Source organism: Aspergillus costaricaensis, assembly GCF_003184835.1.
Source record: "Aspergillus costaricaensis CBS 115574 unplaced genomic scaffold BO79scaffold_14, whole genome shotgun sequence".
NCBI classification, from domain to species: domain Eukaryota; kingdom Fungi; phylum Ascomycota; class Eurotiomycetes; order Eurotiales; family Aspergillaceae; genus Aspergillus; species Aspergillus costaricensis.
Genome location: NW_020291814.1, coordinates 508,022 through 534,903, shown reverse-complemented (window position 1 = coordinate 534,903; position 26,882 = coordinate 508,022). Strand labels below are relative to the sequence as shown.

The 26,882-nt window shown below is 48.1% G+C and overlaps 5 protein-coding genes across 5 annotated transcripts; 2 read left to right on the top strand and 3 right to left on the bottom strand.

Annotated features, from left to right (window-relative positions):
• Nucleotides 1–1,181: 1,181 nt before the first annotated feature.
• Nucleotides 1,182–5,203, bottom strand: BO79DRAFT_287253 (putative DNA damage repair protein Mus42; the record flags this gene model as incomplete). Its single annotated transcript, XM_025688563.1, has 2 exons — nucleotides 1,182–1,321; nucleotides 1,738–5,203. 2 exons carry the CDS (start codon nucleotides 5,201–5,203, stop codon nucleotides 1,182–1,184), a joined length of 3,606 nt encoding a protein of 1,201 aa, XP_025540094.1.
• Nucleotides 5,204–5,466: 263 nt separating this feature from the next.
• BO79DRAFT_208897 (beta-N-acetylhexosaminidase) lies at nucleotides 5,467–7,398 on the bottom strand. The gene has a single exon (XM_025682483.1). The coding sequence runs from the start codon at nucleotides 7,341–7,343 to the stop codon at nucleotides 5,535–5,537; it is 1,809 nt and encodes a 602-aa protein (XP_025540093.1). The 5' UTR covers nucleotides 7,344–7,398; the 3' UTR covers nucleotides 5,467–5,534.
• Nucleotides 7,399–8,426: 1,028 nt separating this feature from the next.
• Nucleotides 8,427–12,143, top strand: BO79DRAFT_172409 (DEAD/DEAH box helicase; the record flags this gene model as incomplete). The annotated part of the gene is made up of 1 exon (XM_025679627.1): nucleotides 8,427–12,143. A coding segment is annotated over one exon (3,644 nt), but the record flags the coding sequence as incomplete, so codon positions are not given.
• Nucleotides 12,144–12,808: 665 nt separating this feature from the next.
• On the top strand, nucleotides 12,809–15,141 carry BO79DRAFT_146529 (flavin-containing monooxygenase; the record flags this gene model as incomplete). The annotated part of the gene is made up of 9 exons (XM_025678466.1): nucleotides 12,809–13,469; nucleotides 13,535–13,659; nucleotides 13,708–13,890; nucleotides 13,938–14,034; nucleotides 14,080–14,151; nucleotides 14,203–14,253; nucleotides 14,313–14,542; nucleotides 14,615–14,843; nucleotides 15,005–15,141. 9 exons carry the CDS (start codon nucleotides 12,809–12,811, stop codon nucleotides 15,139–15,141), a joined length of 1,785 nt encoding a protein of 594 aa, XP_025540091.1.
• Nucleotides 15,142–15,230: 89 nt separating this feature from the next.
• BO79DRAFT_237424 (WD repeat protein) lies at nucleotides 15,231–17,065 on the bottom strand. Its single transcript, XM_025684695.1, has 7 exons — nucleotides 16,903–17,065; nucleotides 16,483–16,841; nucleotides 16,297–16,396; nucleotides 16,123–16,189; nucleotides 15,698–16,035; nucleotides 15,495–15,621; nucleotides 15,231–15,426 (listed from the first exon to the last, which is right to left on the bottom strand). Exons 2-7 carry the CDS (start codon nucleotides 16,787–16,789, stop codon nucleotides 15,280–15,282), a joined length of 1,086 nt encoding a protein of 361 aa, XP_025540090.1. The 5' UTR covers nucleotides 16,790–16,841; nucleotides 16,903–17,065; the 3' UTR covers nucleotides 15,231–15,279.
• Nucleotides 17,066–26,882: the final 9,817 nt, after the last annotated feature.

Below are 26,882 nucleotides of genomic sequence, written 5' to 3'. Positions count from 1 at the left end.
CCCCCCAGAACCCAAAAACTTTGATTTCTCGTAAGGTGCCGAACGGGTCATAATAGAAACACCGTCCGATCCCTAGTCGGCATAGTTTTTTGAAGTCACGCTGGAGAGTGGTCGTGAGAATAAAGTTAGTGGGGATAGTCAGTAAGACCCACACCCCACCGCCTTAATCCGACAACCCCCCTTTGTTTGCCAGGATCAGCGCCGGCGAGACCCAGATAGCGTAACTGGGCACTGACCTCGAATGGACTGTGTATGCGGCCGAGTTGAAAGGTGTTAAGCTGGCCCTGTTCTCCTCTCTTGCGGGGGACACCCTGCTGAGCTGCACCCCTGTCGGACAAATACAGGTTTTCACCGACAGCGACGCTGCAATCCATGCAGCTGGTGTCCCCGGCCGTCCTTTCCGGACAGCTGTATTTGAGGGCCACCTATGGCCGATACAAAGCTCTTCAAGGTGAAAACTCCGTTGGTTTTATGATTGACTGGATCGCTGCGCCCGTAGGGGTGGAAGAGACCGAGCTTGCAGACTTTTACGGCAAAGCGGGCTGCGGGATGTCCTGACCGGGCCAGGACAGCATTCTCTCCGGCTGGCATCAGCTGCCAAAAGGACCGTTCGCAAGAAATTCCAGGAGCAGTGTGAGACCCCGGTCATTCCATGCCTTATCACGTGGCTATTCGACACATGTCACGTGATTCTATCAGTTGTCGCCCCCTGCGTATGCCAACAGCCGGAGGATATTCATCAGACGTTATTTGCCGCAAAGTTCACAATGAAGATGCTGAGGGCTGTACAGGACAGGCCGAACGAAGAGGAGGAAGTCACTTGTAGGTATGGGAAAGAAAACAGTGTCTTAAACGAGCTGGCAATCACCCACTGAAATATATATATACTGACATGACCCCAAGACATTCCAATACATAGTACCCGCATTCCTTGTCTTGACAACCAAATGCGCATGCGCATGTGATTATGAAGATGCCCACACAGAGAATCGGCATATCCCACTTTCTATATAAGATCAAGGCGCAAGAGAGTCACCGCTGCAGCTGCAGGGAGAGATCCCCCTGCCCCCAAGCACGTTCTGCTGGCATGCTCCCGCTTTGCAAGCCTATGCAATTAGATGTCTGATAATATCCCCGCACGCACGGATCTTGGTGCTCCTACTAACTATGATTCGCTCATATCATACCCGCTGGCGATCCGCTACATCGCCGAATTTATGCTGCAAACAGGCTTGCTCGGGCAGTTCAGCCAGGAACACGTAGGCCTCAGGGCCATGGGAATAGACGCTGAAGACGCTGGGTAAAAGGAACGGCACACGCCCTGTTTGAGTCAGCAGGGAAGGTCAAACGAGCAGAAGGAACAGGCATGTTGGGAGCAAGATAATGGACGAAGAACGAGGAGAATGGGCTCGCAGGCAGCCGGCCGGCTGCGACACTCGTTTGTATTTGTGTGACTAGCTTTTGCTACTGGCTTTTGATGTTTAGTTGTGCCTGGCTACGGCAACGAGTTTCCTACGTCGCAAATTGCGTTGATGTCGTGTGTTTAATGCAAGTTTGAGGGCTCCGAAGGCGTTCGGGGCCATATTTTTGCTTTAAAAGGTGAAGCACCTTCATAGCTGGCATCTAACTAAGGCGGCTCGATCGGGTATAAGAATACTAATTGAATTGAATTGAATTGAATTGAATTGAATTGAATTGAAGGTCATAGCTCTACAGAAGGTAACCCTCGCTCCGCACACCCCTCGTCAACACTCGCCCGCAGACTTCTTATCGCAGCTTCCCACGCCATTGCAGTCTGTGAACTGCTACCCGTTCGGCCACTTGGGTCTGGCGTCTTGAATGCATCCGACTCCTTCGCATCCTGCTCGTCATCGACCAGCCACGCTAGCCAGGAAAGAACAGACGTCGCCTTGTCTAAATCCTTTTCATCCACAATGACACTTTTAAGATATCTTCCAACGGAGAGCACGTCTTCTTCAAAGGGACCCTCGCTGCTGAATGCCTCGTGCCACGAACTCATCGCATCTCGCAGGTCAGACATATTCGTGAGCCTCTGTGAGGTAAAAGTGGGTCGGTCTGGTAATGGGGGTAGGACGAGCCGTTTCTCTGGTATTGAAGGCGGATCTGTAGCCGGAACTGTAGTCGAATCTGAGGTTATTGGTGAAGCAGCTCGCGGCGCCGAGGCGGGGTTGACGGCTGGTCGCTGTAGGTTCTTTGTTCGTTGTTGCTCTTGGAGCACCTCGCGGCGTATGTCCTCCGGGAGCGCGGCGAGAAAGTCAGCCGAGGCATCCGTCTGCTCGGGTGGAGGTGAGTGACGTTCGGCGGGAGCTGAAGATGAAGCCGTGGCTCTAGGAATGACGAACCGAGCCTGTGTGAAGGCCGGATTGCCGACTGACTTGGTGCTAGGCCGCCCTCGTCGTTTCTTCGGAGGACTGGTGGGCTTCCGCATCATAAGACTGCCGGCAGAGGAGGGCCGAGACGGCAGCAAGGGAGCAGCGGGAGATGGTGTGGGTTGCGGGCCGGGACTTACCGATGGCCGGCTGTAGTAGCCTAATATCTCGGCGCGCACATCCTCTGGCAAGGCAGCCAAGGCCTCTGGGTCGAGCTCTGACTGGGGAGGAAGTTCTGCAGGGGCGGGCGCCCATGTGCGACTTGTAGGGCATGGGGACTCGGAGCGTGACTCCTCTCGAGGTCTACCCTGAGCGATGAGGCGAGAACGGATATCGTTCGGCAGCTCAGCAACGACTTTGGGGTCAGTCTGTGAGGGCAAAATGAACTGAGTTCCCGAAACATTGAGCAGCCGGCTACTCTCACTGAATAAAGGAACGGGCTTCACCGACTCGGTCTCCCCTTTCCGAGGACTGTCTAGAATATCAGGATCGTGACGTTCAATGCTTTTGCGGACCGGAGATGCTTTGAAATTGAGTTGTCGTTGTCCAGATTTTGATGGAGAGCCCGCCTGGAGATGCTGGAGTTTGGTCATCTGAACACCCAGCCCTCTCAAGTCGCCGGGTGATAGATTCATGCTTCGTAGCATGGCAACTGCCTCTTTGCCCAGAATATCGGCTGCATCCGTGGCAACGCCGAGGGCGACACTTTTGTTGAACACATCGCACTTGCCATGGCCCAGATGTTTCACTGGTTCTAACGGCGCGTCGAGTGCTCTGCGCATGACCTTGAGAGTTAATTGTTGGCCTTTTACAAGATTTTCGACCAGTCTGCGATGCAGTTCCTGGCACAAAGACCGCACGAAGTCCTCAGCTTGGGTCTGATTCACGAAGCGAATCCCCCAATTGACTTCGGCAGATACTGACTTCCTAAGAACTTCGTTTCCGACTTCAGTTCGATCGATACCGCGGGCATATTCCCAGATCTTGACTCCGGTTTTAGGTCCAAGGCTCGTCGTGAGTCTATCGCGGGTGAGTTCTCGAACATCTTTGACAATTTTGACTCCCAATTCCTCTAACTTTGCACCCAGGCTATATCCCACTCCAGGAAGATCTTGAACTGTCAAGTTACCGATGTAATCAAGAACCGCATCGGGTTTGAGCTGAAATTGACCTGCCGGCTTCGCTTTCCGTAGGGCAACCTTAGCCAGAAGAATGTTGCCTCCAATACCCACGGAAACAGCGCAGCCCGTCTCTTTCTTTACAGTGGCTCGTAAGTCGTCGGCTATTTCGTCCGCCCTTGCCTGTTCCCTATAGAGTGAACCCTCCGAGATGCCCCTACCATCCGAGCCACCAGCCTCCAGACATTGTGTAGTGATGTCCACCAGGGCCTCGTCAATGCTGACACTCTGCACGATACCATCCACCGAAAGAATGGCACTGTAGAACTTCCGACTGGCCTCTTCGTATGCTGGAAAATCATAAGGTACCACCTTTAGCTCTGGGCAGGTCTGCAGCGCTCCCTTCATCCACATGCCGTTCTTGATGCCATGGGCTCGGGCTTCGTAGTTGCAACTCGCTATCTCCGAGCCCGAGCCAGTGCCGTGCGCCACCGCAACAGGCTTTCCCTGCAGCTCCGGGCGCTTCAAGGTCGACACGGCGGCAAAGAAGCAATCGAAATCGACATGCATGATATACCTCCGGGCCCCGGGGGCTGGCTTCTTGCGTTTCACCTGTGACAGCAATTTTTCTTTGGCTGCAGACTGCAAGTGGGCTTTGAGATCGGCCTTCCATGTTGACAAATGATGTAGACGAGATTCGCTGTAAAACTGTTGGATGAATTGGGGATTTGCAACACTGGAATTCCTCATGTGTGGATCCGACAACAACTGCGCATTGTACTCTTCGGAAGTCATTGCTGGCTTAGTCAGGAAGGATTCGCGCAACAGCGGCAGTGCTGCTGAAGGTGCCTCAGTTTGGTCATTTTCTTGTTTGTTTGAATGGTTATTTATTTCCTCATCCTCTACTGGTGGTTGTTTATCCGGCGTCTCCGCTCGAACTTCTTCCCGCGGAGACGAAATGTTGGGAGTCCTGCTTACTTCATCCAAAGAGGCAAAACTTGGAAACTGGCTGTAGTCCGACTGGGACCCGTTATTGGGCGATGGATCCTCTCTGTTAAGTATCTCTGAGCGTGTAGGTGGTGACCGTTGTACATCTGCGTTCTCAACAGACAATGCAGCCTGTTGAAGTTGGTTTGTATACCAACTGGTATCAGTTTGCTCGCGATAGCCAGATCGCGGACTATTCATCTGACTGACCATACGGCCATCATCGAACCTGAGCACCTTCTGGGATTGACCCTCATCAACGACCCGAAACGAGTCCCATGGCAGCATGCGACCTGCCTTGACACTCTCAACGACCCATGCCGGCTTGACAATGCGATAGCGGCGAAACTCTTCGCGCTTCTTGGGGGTCAAGGCACTGGCAATGATGTGGGTAGCATCTGTTTTGCCATTTAGATACTGTAGGAACCCCCCGCCATGGCTCACGATAAGGCGATGCAGGTCTTGTAGTGAGGGTTGGGTGTAGCCATTGACGTGCGCCACCACACCGCGGAAGATAGGCGGACAGTTTGCCGCAGAGGAGCGGATCTCGGCATCGCGATTCTGGAGCTTGATCTTCTTGCGTCGCATGTAATCGCTGAACCCACCAAAGGCGGATGCCTCGTACTCCTCGCCGGCCTCATTGTCGAAGTGGTGGTTCTGGATGCGCTTGCGCACCGCGCTGGAGTTTTCGTGCAGGCGCGAGCCCATGCTGGGCGCGATAACGGGCTAGTCCAACAGGCTGTGGGGGCGTTGGATAGATAGTCGAAGGGAATTCGGTTGCTCTTTTGTAGGCGGTGAGTCCCGGACGTGACAGGAACGCCACACGTGAGCACGTGATGCATTTATTCGGACATTCTGGTCATGTGCCTAACAGCCTCGGCATTTTAGATACATTCTACTGACTGGGTAATGAACGCAGACCAAATTCGTGGGTAGACTTGGCACTAGATTAATATGTGTGATTCAGATAGTGTTAAGAATTATTACTATAGCCCACATATAATGCTGCGTTACCGACTAGTTTTCAACCCACCCAACCCTACTGAATCACACTCTGGTTGCGATACAAGTCGCAGGTATGTGGGCGCTGCACACAGTACTTGGGAACTAAGGCCTTCGCCTGCACCCCATTAGCTACCAAGTATTCACGGAAGTTTAGGATTCGCTGCGTCATCAGCGTCGTGCGCTTCTGCCCATGCTCGTCCCGATTCCCAGACCATACCAGTTCCGCCAGGGCAGCGGCGCGCGGCCAGAACTGACTGGAGACAGTCACGTCATCTACTTGTTCTGACCAGAGCGGTGCCACTGCACCCACAATATGCTGTGCCTGGGCGTCAGTCAGATTTTGCGTAAAGTCATAGTCGTAGATACGCTGCCATGTCTTGTATGGTGCACACCATGAGCCCCCATTTCCGCCATAATTAAAGTTGGGTGTGTTTGGATCCGGATTACTCATGACATCGTAGCGGGGATCATTTGTCACAAAGCCACCCATTCCACAATCCAGATACATGAAGTCTGACGAGGATACAATCACATCATAGCCCTTGGCCGTCAGCTGGTCAATATAATCCAGTCCGTTATTCCAGGTCTGCATCACAATATCCGTAGGAACACTATGCGCATGCTCTGTTGATAATACAATATCTTCCCACATAACCAATTGCCGTGAGTTACTATAATTCTGGAAGATCGGTACGGCATGATCTACCCAGTACTGGGCTAGATCATTATACGTACGTGTCGGATCCTCCGCGAACCACTGAGTAACATAGCTGCTGAAGTTAAAGCAGTTAGGCTGAATCTCATCTGCTCCCACGTGGAACCAATTATCAGGGAAGATGCTTGAGAGCTCATTGTACACCTCTCGGACCACATCATATGTGCCGTTGTAGATGATGTCCATCTGTCCCGGTGGTGGTTCAACTGCAGTGTGCAGGGCGTAATCATCATTAGACCACCAAGAATCCACGCAGGTCACCATCTGGGGATCAACCTGCTTCCAACCAGAAGCGGAGTGGCTGGGCATATCAATCTCAGGGATAACCCGTACGCCGCGTGCTCGAGCATATGCTACGATATTGCGCATGTCCGCGTGCGAATACACCTCGCGCGAGGAGTATGCATCGTGGATCATCTCTGGATAGGCATCAATTTGTACAGGCCATGATTGCGTGTCCTCCATATGCCAGTGTAGAACATTGAGCTTGGAAAGCGACATGCCATCTAGCTGTTCATAGATCTTGTTAACTGAGATGAAATTTCGGCCGGTATCAAGCATGATGCCTCTATAAGGATAGAGAGGTGCATCCTGGATCTTGACTGGCTTCTCAATGATCAAGCCGCCCTGTCCATCAGAGATAATCAATTGCTGGAGAGTAGTAAAGGCGTGAAGTGCTCCCCAGACAGTGGGTGCTTCAATGACTACTGAAGTAGCGCTCTCGGAGACCTCCAGCGTGTAAGACTCGTCCACTCCATGCTGCAGGTCCGCGTCAACATCCGAAATGTTCACATCGACAAACTGTAGCGTTGGCAGTGCCTGCGAGGACCGTTTAACTCCGGCCGCAGCGGTGGGAAAGGGTTGGAAGGATGGAAAGGGGCCTTCAGTCGCTGCGGGCACCCATTGCAGGGAGACAATAGTGTCCCAAGCACGATTCCATCCATTGGCGAGAATGAAGTCGGGTGTATCTTGAGAGACGCGGAGACTGACGAAGCCGGCCAGCTGCTTGGGACCTGACGATGAAGCCCAAGTGATATTGCGTGGAGCTGGCAAGGGATTGACCTTGACGGCGGCGGCCCCGGCCACGAGCAGCGTGAGACACGCCGGCCAGAGACGAGCAAGGAGCATGGTGAAATTAGCAATCAGAAGGAGAGCCGATGAAGTGTGGAGGAAAGCATGGAGGGAAGACTGGGGTTAAAGAAGCAAATAGGAATAAGGATCAGCGGTGGCTGGAGGGGCAAATAAAGGGGGACAACAGAGGAGGGGGTGGCCAGGAGGGGGCCATGCATTGGGAATTGATCAAAGCTAGTTTCAGTTGGCATTCCGCAGTCAGTTACTGATTTTGGTCCTCGATAAGCGTGTCCCCGCGGGTGAAGTCCTATCCGTAGATTTATTGGACCGGTCGCATTCTTGTTATCTGGCAGGATTCACTAGTGAGCTAGCTAATTGAACTAGACAGTGAAGGGTCGGCAGAAAATGATCGATCTACATCGCTTAATCGGTTAGTTCCGGTAGAGAAGTGACTTCAACCGAATTTGTACTAGAGTGAGTAGTGAGTGCAATTCTGATGAACAGCAGAACCTCTGTTTATTGTGCGCTGCCAGGAATCTGCCCCCAGTAATCTGCCGTGGGCGTCAATCAGTACGAATGTTTGGGGCCAGGGCCATACTGTCCCACAGCCGACTCAGTCAACCCAACTCGTGAGCTGGTAGACGATTAGTCTAACTAGTATAGCATGTAGTAAGAGCTAAACTCCACATCACCTTTGCCAATGAGAAGCGCGACTTGAGAGAAGCCAAAGAGTAGCCTGTTTGCGAGTCCGTCAGCAGACCAGGCACAGACCGCAACTGGAGAGACATAGCAGCGCCACATTTGCAGTAGAGTGTAACCCAAGACCAGGGTGAAGCCGGGCGCCGAAACCGTCCTACTTGAGACGACACTGTGATCTTTGCCAATGGGAAATGAGGAGGAGTACTAAAGTACCAGTTACTCTGGGTGTCCTGTGTCCTGTGTCCTGTGTCCTATGTCCTATGTAGTGTGTGTAGATTCATAATGGCTGGGAGTCACATGACGGGCGCGAAATGACGTCGGCCCGACTGTCCACCGCGTCTCGGCGCGTCTTCTTCTCTGACAATATTACCCCGTATTATCCTCAGATTTCTCTGCATTGGCTTGGACAGCCACGCAGACGTGGGGAAACAATCCCATCCACGATGAACATTCATCATGATGATGATGACCGCCCGTTGAAGAAGAGGCGTTTCTTTGCGGATGACGAAGATCTCCTCACTCCCCAGCCATCCACTGATTCTGTCACAGCAAGTCTCCACACGCCCGCTTCCTCGTCCCTGACCGATCGAGGGGCCCAGCTACAGCCTACACGATCTGAAAACGGCCCGGAAATTATAGAGGTGCCCTTGCCGGATAGTTCCTCGCGGGTCGAGGGTCATACCGTGCCGCAGGTCGAGCAAGAGGCTGTGCAGGGGGAACACAATGCGATTTCGAGGAGGACAGAGGATGCCTTACTACGGGTGGACTTTGATGGTTTCGACATTTCAACATTTACTAGTATTATAGGGGAACGTCTCTCGGCGGATTCGATACAAAATATTCGAAATGCGGCTGGCGACGACCTTGAACGGGCGGTCAACATCTATTTCGATGGCTCTTGGAAGAAATCCCCAGCTCCTCGTGCTCAGAACCAAACCACTCTCACGGCTCGCCAACGCCCGCTTTCTGCACAGCCCCAAAGGACCTCCACACCCCTATCAGCATCCTCTCACCCACGCACCCAGACTCCGACGCCTGACAAGGCCACAACTCGCCCTGCGGCCCAGCCTCCATTAAGATACATAGGTGCATTTGGTGTTGGAGCCTGGGCTACAAGGAGTGGATCTGGATTTCTCAGACATGGGGATCTTGTAAATATTGAGCGCACACGGTCTCAGCCGCTCTCGAAGCGGAACCGCGCCGGGAAGCTCGTTTCAAACCAGAAAAGTGATTTTCTCACCCGTTTTACCACTAAATCGGGCCAGGAAATAGGAAGATTGCCCCGGGAAATAGCTGAATGGGTCTCAACCCTGCTGGATCAAAGGGTGTGTACATTTGAAGGTGTATGCGTATACGTGCCGGACCGGGTCCGGGTGAATGACACCATCTATCTGCAGCTGCGATGCTACTTGCGCATCGAGGCCTTCCAGCCACGGATCTTCAGTCAATCGATGGACGACAATAGGTCCGTTGCATTTTTCGAAGAGAAAGAAAGTGCGGATGAAAAGGCGCTGCGGCTCCGCCAGGTGGCCTTGGTGAAGCTATTTGATGAAATCCATCTCCAACCGACGTCCACCAATGATATGACGAGGAACCACAAGAAAGAGGGATTGCTTCGTGCGGCGGAGATGGCTGAACAACATGAGCGAGTAAAGAAAGAGAACCAAGCAAACGACGACTCCTCGGAGGAGGATAGCCCAGAGCTTGAAGAGGACCAGCTTGATACCCTGTATAAGAAAGCTCAGTCGTTCGATTTTAGCATGCCTGAAGCAGAGCCTGCCTCGTCATTTACCATGCATCTTCGAAAGTACCAGAGGCAGGCACTGTATTGGATGCTTGCAAAGGAAAAGGATAATAGGTCTGCAAGGGAGACGTCGCTCCATCCCTTATGGGAGGAGTACAGCTGGCCGTCCAGAGATGTCGACGACAAAGAACTCCCGGCTGTGGATGGCATTGACCACTTCTACGTCAACCCTTACTCTGGCGAGCTTAGCCTTGACTTTCCTGTTCAAGAACAGCATTGCCTTGGGGGTATCCTCGCAGACGAAATGGGCTTGGGTAAGACAATTGAGATGCTCAGTCTGGTCCACTCGCATCGCATTACGCCCCAGAAGCCCAGTAATCTTGTGAGGTTGCCCCAGTCGGCTTCCGGGGTCGTACCTGCACCATATAGCACACTTGTGATTGCACCCACATCCCTCCTCTCGCAGTGGGAAAGTGAGGCGCTAAAGGCTTCGCAGCCGGGAACAATGAACGTCCTCATGTATTACGGGGCAGATACAAAAATAAACCTCAGGGATCTCTGTGCTTCTGGCAATGCCGCTGCCCCTAATCTGATTATAACCAGCTATGGCGTTGTTCTCTCGGAATATCGTCAGTACATGTCCGCGCTGCTCTCGTCTATGAGCTCTGGTGGCCTATTTTCCGTAGACTTCTTCCGAGTCATCGTCGATGAAGCTCACGTGATCAAGAATCGTCTGTCAAAGACAGCCAAAGCGTGTTATGAGCTCAAAGCAACCCATCGATGGGTACTCACAGGAACTCCTATTGTCAATCGACTGGAGGACTTGTTCAGCCTTGTGAGATTCCTCAAGGTTGAGCCATGGAACAACTTTTCGTTCTGGAAGACGTTCATAACAGTTCCTTTCGAATCCAAGGATTATGTTCGAGCTCTGAATGTCGTGCAAACCGTGCTAGAGCCGTTGGTTCTCCGACGTACCAAGACAATGAAGACACCCGAGGGTGAACCTTTAGTGCCTCTACCGCGTCGCACCATTACAATAGAACAAGTCGAACTTCCAGACCAGGAACGGCAGATTTATGATCTTATCTATACTCGGGCAAAGCAGACGTTCAATCACAATGTCGAAGCTGGCACTTTGTTGAAGTCCTATTCAACAATCTTCGCACAGATTCTCCGTCTTCGCCAGACTTGCTGTCACCCTATCCTCACTCGTAACAAAGCGATAGTTGCAGACGAGGAAGATGCAGCAGCCGCTGCTGACGCAACCAACGACCTTAAGGACGACATGGATCTCCAAGAACTCATTGACCGCTTCAAGGCATCTACCGAAGCAGCTGAATCCAACGAGCCTCAAGATTCATCTGCCAAATTTACCACCCATGCACTGAAACAAATCCAAAACGATGCCAGCGGCGAATGTCCCATTTGCTCGGAAGAGCCCATGATTGACCCTGCAGTCACAGCCTGCTGGCACAGTGCATGCAAGAAATGTCTGGAGAACTACATCCGCCATCAAACCGACAAGGGCATGGACCCTCGGTGTTTTTCATGCCGAGCACCCACCACGTCGCGAGACATCTTCGAAGTGGTTCGTCATGAAACCCCGAACGCCACTCCGGAGGACGATATATATAGCAGTACTCCTATCCCCTCTCAAGCACCTCCCCGAATCACACTCCGCCGCATTCACCCGCTTTCGCCGTCTGCCCATACATCTGCCAAAGTACATGCCCTTCTCGCTCACCTTACACGTGTCCCGGCCAATACCAAATCTGTTGTCTTTTCCCAATTCACCAGCTTCCTTGACCTCATTTCACCGCAACTCACGCGTGCGGGCATCAATCACGTCCGTCTGGACGGTACCATGCCACACAAAGCCCGCGCCGAAACCCTGGCCCAATTCAACCGAGCTGAAACCTTCGCCGACCAAACCGAAATTGACAACGATGTCGAAGCCAACGATTCAGCCCAGCTTCCTCTCTCCAAGGCAAAGCATAGACATGCGACCGCCCCGGCCCCTCCCACGGTTCTTCTTATCAGTCTCCGCGCTGGAGGTGTGGGCCTGAATCTCACGGCAGCTAGCAACGTCTTCATGATGGATCCTTGGTGGAGTTTTGCGATCGAGGCGCAGGCCATCGATCGGGTTCATCGCATGGGTCAGACACGGGATGTGCAAGTGACCCGTTTCGTGGTGAAGGACTCTATCGAGGGACGGATGTTGAGGGTCCAGGAACGGAAGATGAACATTGCAGGGTCTTTAGGGCTGAGGGTTGGTGGGGACGGCTCTGAGGATGATAAGAAGAAGGAGAGAATTGAGGAATTGAGGTTGTTGTTCGAATAGTTTCCATCTTGAGAGATAGGGATGGGGCCATTTGGCGCACATGTTATGATACCAATTTAGAGATATATTTCGGATGATACGTATAGCTGACCAGGTTTATATTGCTGGCTCACATAATGGCAGAGATGACATTCATGTTGGGAATTATATGATATTATTGAAGTGTTGCCCTCCAACTTTGGACTGAAGTGCTAGCAGTACTAAGTAGTATGCAGTATTGACTGCTGTTGCTGTCATAGCGATTCGCAGAAGAGATCATTGCTGGGCTGACAGGAATGAGTTGCTCCAAGTCAGGGGCAGCCATGCATGCGGTAATTAATTCCAGTGAAGGCTGACCATCCAGATATTACGAGCGGAAGCAAGGTTTAGAGGGCATCGAACAGATAAAGTGATTGGTGTCGGTTCACCGCCTCTATCGTGTAGCGTGAACTGAATAGTATAGCCCTATGGACGAAGATGGAAGCCTTCAACACCATAAGAGTCAGTTCAATACATAGTTTACTGCGTACGCTGTATCTCACACGCTCCGCCGTAATATTGAATACATTTGTTCTCCGATCTCCGCCAACCACTACATTGGGCCTGCATGATATCAGTCGTGGCCCCTTAACCGCTGAGTTGGCCCAAGGGATGTGCCTTGCTTACGGCACCGGCAGCACCCGAGTTAAGAACCCGGTGTCGGGCAGTCGAGCATTCTCCTCCTAATCCTTCTTGTAAGGTGCATGCCAGTTCCACAACATGGCCAATCTGCCCCAAGGAATTCTTCCGACCCTTCCTTGTGCTCTACCAAAGGCCGACCTGACCAGTGATTCTGATGCTGTTGGTATCGCGAAGGGCCTTAGCATCCCGCTGAGTAGCTTGTCGCTCGAACAATTTACCCCAGATGCCCTGTGGAGGGATACCTTTGCCTTGACTGGGACATTGCGAACGCTCTATTCTGCTGTTACTGTTTCCAAGGCATGGTATCAACGATGCCTTGCTCGCCAGGCAAAAGGTTTTCGGCTGAACCCTGATGCCGCACGGGCAGTATGCCCGGCACCAGGAATAGGCTGGATTGAGGTCCCATTTACCTTTGAGACTGCAGCTATACCGGCAACCACTTGCTCGGGCTTCGTCTCGCTGGTTCCGAATGAAAACGGTAGCTGGAAAATTTGGCTCCTGAGGACGATCCTGGACCAGTTCCAGAATCTCCCCAATGTGGATGAGTTGAAGCCTGGGCCCGCACCTACAAGACACCCTCTTCATGAGGGAGCAGCCTACGAATGTGTGGTTATTGGCTGTGGACAATCGGGTTTGAGTGTAGCTGGTCGACTGCAGGCACTGGGGGCGTCTTACCTGGTGGTGGACAAGGCTCCTCGCGTGGGTGACTCCTGGCTTCAGCGATATGAATCAATGAAATGTACTCCCTTACGGAATAAATACTTCCTCAACCCGCTTTATTCTCTCTTATACTGACGGAAGCAGTACATTCCGTTCGAGATGCCGCCCAGCTCCCGTTTGACCGCACCTTCACCGAGGATTATCCCGAGTTTATGAGCAGGGAGGATCTGGCCCGCGGATATCAAGCCTGGGCTGAGCGATACTGCATCGTATGCAGCCTCATTCAACCACTCACTGCGTCCGGCTAATAAGTCTAGAACATTTCATTCTCAACGGAGCTCACCTCGGGGGCCTGGGATGACAATCAACGTAAATGGACTCTCCATCTGCGCCTGAAACAAAACGAGCAAGTGACCACCAGAACCATTACCTGTTCTCACGTCGTAATGGCCATCGGCGCTGGAGGGCAGGAGCCCGTCCGACCCACTTATCCAGGGGAGGTAAGTTAACCCTCCATTGGGCATCGGCCAAGTTAACGAGAGTTCAGGACATATTCCAAGGGGAAATCATACACACCGCTCAATACAAAAGCCCTCGCCCATGGCAGGGTAAGCATGGTGTCATCATTGGGTCCGCTAACTCTGGTATGTCTGCGTACCACGTAGAATAAGCCCAATCTGACAAAACAGCACACGACACGGCAGCAGACATGGTTGGGACAGGAATGGCCTCGATAACTATGATCCAGCGCAGTCGGACATGTAAGGAACCCGTCACTCACACCTCTAAAGTTTCACTGCTTGTCTAATTAGGTATTGCTTCAAGTATTATCCCAAAAGAGTTCATGCCGCAACGAGCCCAAGGTAAAGATAGCTACCAACCACAGAATCAGACGCGTTCCTAACCCATATACACAACGCAGGTACCCTCGCTGCGGACAAACAACAACTCTCCACTCCCCTAGCCGTAAGCCGTCTCATGAGCATCCTCACACTGCGATCAAAAATCGCTCAAAACCCAGAGCGATTCGACGCTCTCGAACGGGCAGGGTTCAAGGTCGATCGGGGCGCCGAAGTCGTTGCGCACGTTCATGAACGCTACGGAGGACATTACATGGACGTTGGGAATTGTGCTAATATTGCCAAGGGATTGGTTTGTCACATTACACCAAGTTACATACTGCTGATGAAGTTTGGATTGCTGATCAGATTCCTTGGAATGTAGGTAAAAGTCAAATCTGATAGTCCTCTCGTCAAATTCAGTTCCACGGGACTTCTTTTCGAAGACAATACCCATATCCCTGCCGACGTGGTAGTATTTGCAACAGGGTATAAGTGGAATGCGAGGGATACGGTCGGGCAGCTTTTCGGAAAGGAGGTGCATGATCGAGTTGAGGATTATTGGGGACTTGATAAGGAGGGTGAGGTTAGAGGGGCATTCAAGCCTAGTCCGCGTATGTGGTGCCTCCCCTTTTTTTTTATTTTTCATTCACTCATTCTATCTTTCTTCCCCCTTCCATTCCCTCCCCTCCCCCACCTTTTTTTTTGTTTTTTTCTTCCCTTTCATTCGCTTCGTTTCTGTGGGGTTTATCGAGTTAACGAGGTGACGATTCAGATGGCCATATCTGGTTCATTTCCGGGACTACGACGCATTCGCGGTACTTTTCTCGGTTCATTGCGCTGCTAATCAAATCAGATATAATGGGAGTACCCATCGAGGTGTATCGGGGCATACCTGATGCAGATGAGTAGATGTCAGACGTGGGATGTAACGGTGTTGCACAATACATCTAGGCAGGTTTGAAGATCAAATAGATTGTTGACTTCAACAGTAGTAGTACCTCTACTTTGGAAAACCTAGGTATTTCCGCCCTCTCCCAACAACACTACCTAGTAAGGTTTAAACCTCCCCTTCTCCCTGTTCTTCTTCTCCTTGCGAGAACCCTTTGCAGCCTCCTCTGCCTGGGCAGCCCCCTCTCCTTCAGGCTTCCACGTACGAACGAACCCATCCTCACCGCAAGTGAACACAGAGTGCGACTGTAGTCGTTATTCGTCAGCCCATCCACCCAATCCCATACACATTGAGTCCGGAAGAAGATACATACCTTCTCATCAACAAAGACGGACCGCACAACCTCCTCGCCATGCGCCCCGGGCAACCTCCACACCCCCTCCTGATCGAATCTCCAAGACGGCTCCGAAATGAGGGGAACGAGGTCGAGACGGTTTTCCCTGTAGAATTTCTTAATACATCTTTCCAAGCAGGTAAGGGAAAAACAAGATTGTCTGTGAAGGGGGGAAAACTAACTCCTTATTTCCCGCAGCCACATACGCCCCTTGACCGCCCACACACAACTGCGCAATATACTCACACCCTAACGGCTGCCGCAGATCGCCGAATTGAATGGGGCTCGGCTCCTCGGTAGGATCGTCGGGATCAGTCGCTGGGTGCACGGAGAATACCTCGTCGTGGCTGAGTGCGTAGATGGTGTTGTTGCTGAGGAAGCCGGCGTGGTGCACGGAACCGTGGTTGATTACTTGTACCAGGGCCTCGTCCTCGTCGGTGATGGTCGTGTTGTAGATGTTGACGAGACCGTCGGTGCTTCCAGAAAGGAAGAGGGCGGGGCGTGTGGGGTGGTATTGGAGCTGGGCTGGGTGTCAGATTTTTTGAATGGAACGATGGGATAGGATGGTATGGCGTGCTTGATGAGAAGGGGGTTGGGGTATGAATACCTCTGTTACGTCGTCATTGTGGCTCTCGACGTATTGGAGACTTGTTTGGCCAGGGGATCTTGTGTCCCTGGGGCGTCAGTTAGCAGCTCGTGAATTTCAAGTTGTGGGTGGCCGTGCCCTTGTTGGTGAATAGCCTAAAAGGCCTAGGCAGTGGAATGTCGGTGATTGACTCACCAAAAAGCGACTATGGCTTGGGATGAAACCAGCTCAGTTCCAGCTGCGACTCCGTTGACTTCGGGGCAGCAGGCGACGGATAGTATGGGGGCTTGCTTGGCTGTTAGGGAAGGTTAGCTACGATCCCCATGAAGGATGGATGCAGTGAATAGCAGAATTGAGAATATGGGGCGGGGGACAACTTACATGTCTCCATCTCTACAACAGCAGTCTTCTTGCCGCTGCGCAGATCCCACAGCTTTACTTTGTTGTCTCTTCCTGCCGTAGCCAGCACCTGCTGGTTAGCATCATATGTCTTCAAAGATGTGACGCCTTCATGAGCGCTCGCCGCGATGACAGATGCATGATCGAGCCTGTTAGCGTCGAATACGCGAAGCGAATCATCCGATGAGATCACTGCGAATGATTCCGGCGAGGCAGGCGCAATCGCATAGATGTAATGACCCTCCGCCAGGGAGAGGGAGGAAGATGCAGTGGCTTTGAGCGTGTGCATAGTTATGAAGACAAAGACTTCTTGATAGAGGATACTGTCTCAATGGCGCTTCCTGAAGGGGAGTTTAGCCTCTAGTATATCATCGATAGACCTGTAAAAAGGGTTCTACTAACAACGTGATATCTATGTTGGCCTTTACTGAAAATGGAAACTTTTATTGGCAGAGCGAATCCAATGATCAGAGTACGTGGATGACCCAACCTTGGAAATTGCCGTGTTCCCGGTGGCTGAATCTGATGGTGGATTTGTCGCTGCCAAGCCAAGAAGGGATTCCCGCCGAAATTTTTGCGCAAAAGCGTTTTACAGTCGGTCTCGAAATCCCACTGACCTTGAAACACACACCGATTATTTTCTCGCCCCGCTGCCAAGACCTTAGCGGGGAAGTTATAGAGAGCCACGCGCTTACAAATGAGGGTGGCCAGGAATCTTTATGGTACAATACCTGAAATGTATATAAAACGGTATTGAATTATGCCCTTATGCTAATGGCTTATTAATTTGCACAATCCCACCACGATAATATCTAACCACGGGAGATACCCATGGAAGTACATGGAACCTCCCACCCCGGCACCATAGATCTCAGGGAGCCAGGAACACCTGTTCCTGGTTCCTCGCAGACGAGCCATGTGGCATCAACTTCCCCTTTCTAGCAACCACATATCACTGCCTTGTTGTAACTCATGCAGTTAATAAACGCACAGTACATTCTCAGTTGTTTGATGTGACAAAATAAGACAGTCGTTTCCCAATCCTCTTCGCCTGCAGCTGTTGTTTACTAACCGTTGTTCGCCGGCGAATAACAGCTGCTGAGGCAGCGTAGTGTGCGAGTTTTGACCTGATATTGCTAACCACAGGAGTCATAATTACTAAAGAGATGAGCTCAGGATTATTTAGCCCTGGAAATAATGATGCCACATACCGAAACAAATCATGGCGATGCGATGAGTCGCCATGGTATATACCTACTCCCGGAAATTTCAGTCGTACCTCCTTGCTGTCAAGTCTTAGCCCTATCAACGCCAACTCTCCGTCCCCCTTTATGTATCCCGCCCCTCAGCCACGCGCTTCCTACATATATAAACTTCCGCTCCTCCAGTACGGAGACTGGATTGAAGGGAAGACGTATAATGAGGACCCACCCACCTATATTCACTATTAGATTGAATAGAAGGTTACTCTCAACACAAAGACTGTGATCAAAGATACAGAACAAGATCTGGTTCTTGCCCCTGAATTTTATTGGAGGCTGTTCCTCCTACCAAAGTTGAAAGAGAAGCTATGCCTCAAATATCCACACAAAAAGATTGCATTGGATGACGTGTCCATTGTAGTAACAGTTCCTCAGCATAACAAACTTACTCAACAGTTTGATAAAACAGATATTAACTGGCCTGATATCGAGAGACAGCTTCTCAAATAGGGCCATCACTTCCTTGCCGGCAAGAAATTGAAACTCTTAATATCATTCAACTATGTAAATGACAACCAGGACTCTACAGCCAGTCGCAGGATAACTGACAAGCAAGGTACATCTTCTGCCACCCAGAATATGCTCCAGGATCTTGGTCGGGAGGTCAATACAGAGGAGGAACTAACCGGAGAGCCTGCGGCCTGGAGGCATGTCTACATGGTAATGCGCTGCCCCGGGTCGTGTGAGTTAGGGCCGTACTGTTAGCAGGATCCATACAGAAAGAAACATTATAAACTATACAGAGATAAGCTTTTGAGCCTGGTCCGGTACGTGAAGAGTGGGAAGAGATTAGAGTCCCATAAAGACATGCCTGGCATGATCCGTGAGCAAATCTATAGGGCTAAGAAGCAGCGGCTTGAAGGGGCAAAGAGTCGTAGTCACCTTCCATCAGAGTCAGCCTACCCACTGATTACCATTACAAATGTGCTTCCCGCACACACCACACAGCCGGGTATATCATCGTCGCCACCCACCCCAGAAGACACATCCATCTGTTCCACCAAGCCTTCGCGGCTTAAAATAGCAGGATTCCGTGACGCCAATGTCCAGGCCTACTGTGACTGGCAACAGTCACAAGTTGCGAATGAGTCATGGAAGGATGAATTTCGCAAAGCATGTAATGTAGCTCTGGGTGATAGATTAGACTTAGACCAAATTGAGGAGTTGAGTAATCCTGAATACTTCAAAAATCACGGAGTAAAATGGGGTATTACTCGTCAATTTGTGAGGGATATCAGATACTGGATAGACAACTTTTATTGTTATGTGAATGGTAGGGAGTCAGATTGATGATACTAACTGCGTTGTCTTTGGTCATCAGTTCTTCATAGTCTATCTTCCTATGTATGGTACAGCCGAGAAATGCTATATATATTCGTCTATCAGTACACCTGCATGCCGAAAATGGCCTTCAGCACTCTGCACCCTTGAACCAACAACTCCAACACATCACTCAAGAAAAGCGTCGAATCCTTGATCTGGATTATCTTCATACTCATACCACCTCCGCTTGATAAATTGTTTGAGTTCAGCGAAGAACTCCTCAATAGGGTTAAGATCTGGAGAGTAGGGTGGTAAATATAGCAGCTTAACTCCTGCATTCAGGCACATCTGTTTGACCCGCTCGGTAAGGTGGAAGGATGCATTATCCATGATGATTACGGACCTCGGCTCTGGCCATCTGTTGCAGTGGTGGAGAAGCTGCTCCATGAAATCCTCGAACATACAGTAATCTGCGAAATGAGCCTGCCCCCCAAGATACTCTCCTGGTGTTTTAAAGTGCGTGCCAAGACACGCTAGAACATAAATAGTTAGACTGTATTCAAACTTAACATACGATGTATTGTACTTTCAATACACGTTACTAGAAATACATACACTGTTCGTAAATAATATACAAGGTTCTCTGGAATCTTCTATGCAAATCGGACAAACAGATGCCATAGGCAACAGGTTTGGCCATCTGTCAACATACCAGTGCTTTTGCTCTCCCATCCACACCTGTCACATCTCTGGTGCCTCGAGGGAAATCCTAAGACCCGAGTGTGACAGGCGGTGCTGTGGCGTAAACTCATGTCATCACTGATCATTTTACTTGTTCTGTCAGCTGCAGCTTCCCCAAAATGTGATATATTTGTTGGGTGTGTAAAACTGACATGAACATAATAACGTAACCAGACAACGAAGCGGCGCGACAACGAGCCGTCGTTTTCCCATATAACTATTACTATAAAAATTGGAACTTTACCATTTTTGTTGATAAGATGAATTGAATAGAATATATAGATTCTTATATATAAACTAATAATAAATTACTTATAAAATCCTTCAAAAGATATATTAAATATAAAGATATATAAATATTAAATCTTTATACATGTTTTTACAATATAATAAACACACCGCTTACAGTCTACTAAAGCTAGCTTAATTATGAATAGTACTGTACTCTATGCTGTATTATAGAGTAATTTTATTGAAATTTAGAATAGAATCTTCTACTATTTGGTTATTCTTAGATCTGAATATCTAAATAATTGATGAAGTTTCAATTTTTATAGTAGTAGTTATATGGGAAAACGACGGCTCGTTGTCGCGGCGGTTCGTTGTCCGGTTACGTTATCCCGAGGCAATGACATACTGTCCCTCCTATATAGATGACAACTCACAATTTCAGCAAACCGAACCATGGAACAGAACCTTCAAATATGCCCCTAGAGTCATCCCGCACGACCCGACCACCACCGCCTACCCGACCACCCCAACCAACATGTTCTGATCCAACACCACCAACACCACCACCACCACCACCACCACTAATATGAAAAGGGCTAGGCCCTGTCAGCCATCTGGAATCGGAACATCTATGTTCCGACCCGTCTGGTTCTGGACCTTGACCCGGAGACACCCGTAAGAAGGATGGAAATCTCCAGAGTAGTGAAGGAGTTTACCGGAGTTACAAAGAAAAACTCCCAGAAGAGTTATCTATAAGAAGGACCAACCTGTCCGTAGATTAGATAGTTCTTTCTCTAACGAATTCAACTTCTCTACCAACTACTGTACCTTACGTAGTCCTCCCGGCTTCTTAGCCCGTCACACGGTGGTCTGTAAGAATTATAAATTTCTCTAATTACTGCAGGCTCTCTAGTTCTGCTCTCTATTCTGTGAGGGCGTATATAATAATAAATATTTTCTTGTTATAAATATTATAGTTGTACTTGGGTGGAAACATAGTCTTTGAGTAATAAGCTACAGAATGCTATATATTCTTGACCTGCTGGCAAAGGACTCCCGTAATTACTTTGTTGGCTGTGTCAGTTTCAACATGTGTAGGTTTAGACAGGTCATAGTAGACTAGCACAGGAGCTGATGTCAGGGCCTGTTTCAGGGCCTGGAAGGCTACCTTACAGGACTGGTTCCAGGTAAACAGAGTGTCCTTCCGGGTGAGTTGATTCATGGGCTTGGTGATCCGGCTGTAGTTTCTTATAAAATACTGGTAGAAGTTACAGAATCCGAGGAATGATTGGATTTCTTTGATAGTAGTCGGGTGCTGCCATTCTGTAATCATAGCAGTTTTCACAGGATTAATTTAAATGCCTGTAGTAGTGATAATGAAATCTAGAAATCTAGTTTTTGTTACATGGAACTCGCATTTATGGATTGCTGCTTGGAGTCTGGCTGCCTGAAGATGCTTAAGGACCTGACAGATATGAAACTTGTGCTTTATCTTATTTTTACTGAAGATCAGCACATCATCTATGTATGCTGTGACAAATTTATTTAAGAAGTTTATAAGGATCTCATTAATGAGATGCTGAAAGGCTGCCGGTCTATTTATAAGTCTGAATGGTAATACTTGATACTTGAAGGTTCTATAGCGGGTTCAGAAAGTAGTTAAGTCTTCGGATTCAGGGTCCATGCGAATGCAGTAGAAGCCTTGGCAGATATCAAGCTTTATAAATATTTTTATATTCCGGAGACGGTCTATTATCTTATTAATTAGAGGAATGGAATAGGGATCCTTACAGATCAGGATATTGAGCTTCCGGTAATTAATATATAGATATAGTTCTCCTCCGGGCTTCTTTACTATCAGGATGGGAGAGGCGAACGGGGCTGTATTAAATATAATAAATCCTTTTTTCAGGTTCTTGATAATGTAATCGCGGGCAGCTTCAAGTTCTTCTAGGGTTATTTTATAAAGGGGGGCCGTCCCCAACGGATTATTTTCTTCCAGTTGGATGCGGTAGTCATGGGGTTAGAAGACAGATAAAGTGTCTAACTTCTTTTTAGAGAAGATATCTACTAGATTATAATAGTACTTAGAAAGAGTCTACTTTATCTCCTCTTCCTTAGTTAGTTTAGGTGTTTTATAATAGGGGTCTGTCTTCTCTGCGATAGCTTTCTCGATTGCGCTCAGGGATGTAATGAATATTTCTAATTCAGGGTTCTGAAGGTGTCTATGGAAGGTGGCGGCTCTGATAAGAGCTATCTTAATTTTTTAAAGGATGTTTCTTTCCTGGGGGCTCTGGGAGGCCCTAGGAATTTAATATTAAAAGCTTTGGTCTGCCAGGTTTCGGTGTATCTTGGCTAAGGCCTCCTGTGGAGTGCTCTAGTGGGTTTGGGGTACTTCAGGCTTTACTTCGGGGGAGGATGTCCGTGGTAGGGTGTTAATTGTTTTCTGGAAGTTGTGATCTCGTCAGGTAGCATCTTGCTGGTGACTCTGATTGATTAGATGCTGTAATAGGATGTTCTGGGGAATTCATTATAGTAGTCTAGTCTTGACTTTATCTTGTAGGAAAAGGCAGTCAGGCTATACTAGCTTGTCTTGCTGGTAATCTAGTAAGATCTCTTGTTTTGTAAATTATATTTATCCCAGGATAATATCATGGCGGTCTAATTTAAGTATCAGAAATAGTATATTATGGAACTGGCGTCCATTGACTGTGAGCATAAGTCAGATAGTGTGGGTTAGGGATGCTGTGGCCTTGCTATCAAAGCCTGTAATAGTATAGTTAGTCTTGAGGGGGATGGTATTAATTCGGAATTAACAGGTTATCTGAATAGTGAAGGCAGTATTTATGCAAGTGTAGGTATTAGCTCCGGTATCAGTAAGGGTACATGTAGATACTGCTAGTCCATTATTTAATATTAGAATTTTAATAGTAAAGCTTTTATTCTCTTGGCCTAGCAGATCTCGTAAATCTAATAAATTGATGTTGACACTTGTTTCGCCTAGAAAGAAGACTTCTTTTAGGTACTGTTTTTTGCTAAATCACTATCTTCTACTGTCTCTAATAGCTTGACTTGATCTGCTTTCTTCTTCGGACAGTCCCGGGCTAAGTATCCTTGTTCCTGGCAGATGAAACAGTGTTCTTCAGCTATTATATGAGTGTGTTCCTCCGGCTCCATGCTGGTGGCGTGGCTGGTGTTACAGGAGGTCTTGGCCAGGGTGGAGGAGGTTGTGGTCATAGTAGTAGTAGTAGTTGATGTAGGTAGCTGGCAACTTGGGATGCTTGTCTTACCGCGGCATTTTATTATATTATTGATTAAATCTGATAATTGGGCACACTTCTTGACATACTGCTCAAATGTTATGTTATTATTATTGAAGCGGGACATGGTCAGCTCCTGTAGCTTGAGCAGTAGGTGTTGGTAGAGATTCTCTTTCTAATAGATTTCAGCAATACCTGCCTCTACGGTGAGGTAGCGGAATGTAGATATGAAACTGTAAAACTTGTCACTAACCGCCATTTTGAGCTCCTGATACTGTCGGCGCGCATTGTGAGACTTGTTTAGATTGGTATAAATGACTTTTAGGTATTCAAGCATGTCGGTTGCGTCCGCATAGGGGTTTAGAGTGTTAGAATGGAGTTGGGGGACTAGATGCTTCCTAGTATTGCCTTTGCAGTGGCTGGTTATGTAAGCTTGTTGGACAGCAGCTGTGCTCAGGTGGTCTGTGTTGGCTTCCAGCTTCTGCTGTATTATGAGGAGCCAGTCTTCGAAGCTGATAGTCTTGCTATTGCTGAACAGAGGTGGGTCAGGGATCTTTATTAATTTCTTAGATTCAGAGGCCTCAGCTACTCGGCTGCTCTGGTTGTTAAGCTAGAGAAGCTGGACAGTGTATAGATCATATTCGCGTGTTAATTTATTACAGTTATTATTAAGCTTGTCCTGCTGGCGGACAGCCTTGTACATCTCTATCTTTACTTCTTCTATAATACGGAGGATCATATTAAAGATTTTATTAGAATTCTTTATATACAGTTCATGGAACTGGTCATGGGTAATATTTTTTCTGTTATCAGACTCTTCTCCTAGCAGGGTTGTCAGGTATTATCAAGGGTTCACAGTACTTAGTGCTGATTCGGTGTGGCTTTCTTTGGCTATTATAAGTGTTCTTGCTGATTGTTCTAGTTCAGGTCTTGGTCAGGTTGTTCTATCTTAGCTGTATTTAGCGTTGCTAAGTACGCGTAAGGGATGACACCAGCTGCCGAGCTAGGTAGCTGGTGGTGTACAATGTCAACTTAGGGAATGGAAGATGAAGTGATGCTAGAAATTATATGGAAGTTGATTAAATAGTCAAATTTGGTGTTATCTAACGAGAATTTCTAGCATAAGAAAAGAAAGGAAGAAGCTCAGGGAGAACGTGTGATTATACAAAGGTAAGCGAGCCATGCGAGGCGGCAAACAAAGCAAACAAAACAGAAGTCACGTGACCCTGAGACGTCACTCGCCGTCACAAAATAGATATTATAATAATTAAGTACAGCAGAGCTTCCAGACAGATCAAATTAATATTTCAAAGTATAAATTCTTATCTCTATAGTAGTCAGCACAGGAAGATTCTATAATACCAGAAATAATTAAGTCAGAATAATAAAGATCAGGAATCTAGTTAATTAATGAAAAAACAGTATTTAAATAAACAGAATTTAATTATTCTAATACTACAGAAATATTAAATATATTAATTTTAACTAATATTTTATCTACATCATCTTCTCTACTGGAAGAACAGTTTAATAAAATACTCTACTCACTTAAATCAACCACGGGATCCGACAGGGAGAAGTTATATAAATATTTAAAAAACTACTATATATATAAGTATCGCAGTATTAAATTACTCTATTATAAATTACACGAATCCTATTAAATACAGGAGACTCGCGCTGCTCAATATCAGATATTTAAAAAAAAATCTTTATATAAATAAAAAACAGAATTCTAATCTATAATAAAACAGATAAGACTTATTTTACATATCTAAAAAAGAAAGTAGAAAAGAAAATAAAACAACACATAAAAATAGTAGTATCTGAGATCTTATAATAATATACAGATACAAATCAAAATACACCTACAGCACTTACCAGAAAGCGTTATTTCATTATAGTTTTTATACATATTTCTATACCTGTTCCTACACCCGTTCTGTAATAGAACGACCTAGCTATCGGGGCCTTGGGCATCGGAATGACGTATTACAGTGGTTATGAGAGTCGTGAGGTCATCGGTAGAGGTTCTACACCTCCCCGACGCCTATAAGGTGCCGATTCCTTTGTAATGAACTACTGATCCCTCAAGGATCAGTCTATTTCGTGGATATAGGCTACCTTTGTCTTTATTAAATCAATCTACTGCGTTTCGTGGCTGATTCCTTACCTAGTCGACAGGCTTTCTACCCTGACAAGTAGATCCTATCATATTCTGATCTTTCCCATTCCGACTACCTAAGGAAGATGCCACCCCTTGAAGACAGTGAAGAAAGGGAGGCGTCTAGTGATTGTATTGATCCAGAATCATCATTGAATACTGTTCCCACCGCTGAGGAAATCTAATAGTTAGAAGATCATGTCTATTGATTGGAACAGGCCACCAACCTGCGGAGAAGAATAGCTCACCTCCAGAGGAATAGTCCCCCGGGCGAGACCTCCTCTAGGCACTATCGATCCTCTTCCGAATCAGAAAAAGATAAGGGAGAGATTAAGTTCAAAGATATCCCCTGCTTTGTCTTAAACTTCAATCTTCAAAAGTGTCAAGAATGGATCACTGATCTGGAATATATGTTTTGAGGGGCTTCCAAGAAGTATTTCTCTGAGGAGTGCAAGATACTCGCTGTTATCAGTTATATGGATCCTGCGTGTAGGCAGAGATGGTATTGTTTTGTTGACGATAAGAGTCCGGAAGCAAGACAATTCCTCGAGAAATCATGGCCTCGGTTCAAGGATTGGACTCTTACCCTGATCTGGAATGCTGCTACCCTCCAATCCGACACCATGGCTCAACTTGAACGGGCTCACCAGTGATACAATCAAGATCCGAGAGAGTTTCATGCTTATCTTGATATCTTAGAGCAATACTTTCCTCGTCAGGCAGAGAAAGAAAGAGCCTTATCATACTTTGCTAAGCTACTACCTGATCTTAATTATTATATTCAGGAACATGTCCCCCATTTACCGGAAGAACGGGACGAAATGGTGGCCATTGCTACCCATTACTATGAATTATGGACTAATAGACGGAAATGCAAGTGAAACAACGACCGATTCGGCAGCTATAAACCGTATAAACGTCTCCAAGGTCATCCTAACAGACCACCTAAAGAAGATGCATCGAACTGCAAGGAAAATCCCATCGGAAAGGATGGTAATCGATTGTGATGCTTTATATGTAATAGTATCTAGTATCTTGCAAATCAATATCCTCCTGGAAGCAAGAAGGTTTAATCCGCCAAAACCTACTAATATTCATCGGACTCTGAGGGAAAAGTAGAGGAGTTGAAATAAATTTTATGATTCCAACTCCTTTATCCGAAGTAGGGACTACTCATCGTTTTCATGTTCCTATTCGCGTTCGAAACAGTCTCGAAACGTTTGCGGACTTAGATAGTTGCGCTGAAGTGGATGTCATTAGCCACTAATTCGCTAAGGCATACCATCTCTAATGTGCCCCGGTCACTGCACCTAGGATTGAAGCTGTCAACCAAATCACTTTTTACTCCCACCTACGGTGTATGGAAAGTCCCTATTACCGCTACCGATTCGCGGGGGAGCACCCGTACTTTCGAATGGTATTGTGTAGGGATCGACCGAGACCCTCGCTTGGAAGGCAGCC

What these genes read in the sequence shown, in the direction of transcription:
- BO79DRAFT_208897 (XM_025682483.1), bottom strand. Translation starts at nt 7,343, where the DNA reads ATGCTCCTTGCTCGTCTCTGGCCGGCGTGTCTCACGCTGCTCGTGGCC.
- BO79DRAFT_237424 (XM_025684695.1), bottom strand. Translation starts at nt 16,789, where the DNA reads ATGCACACGCTCAAAGCCACTGCATCTTCCTCCCTCTCCCTGGCGGAG. An exon ending in CAAGCCATAGTCGCTTTTTG is followed by an intron (nt 16,190 to 16,296) that starts GTGAGTCAATCA and finishes CTGACGCCCCAG; the next exon opens with GGACACAAGATCCCCTGGCC. An exon ending in ACAATGACGACGTAACAGAG is followed by an intron (nt 16,036 to 16,122) that starts GTATTCATACCC and finishes CACCCAGCCCAG; the next exon opens with CTCCAATACCACCCCACACG.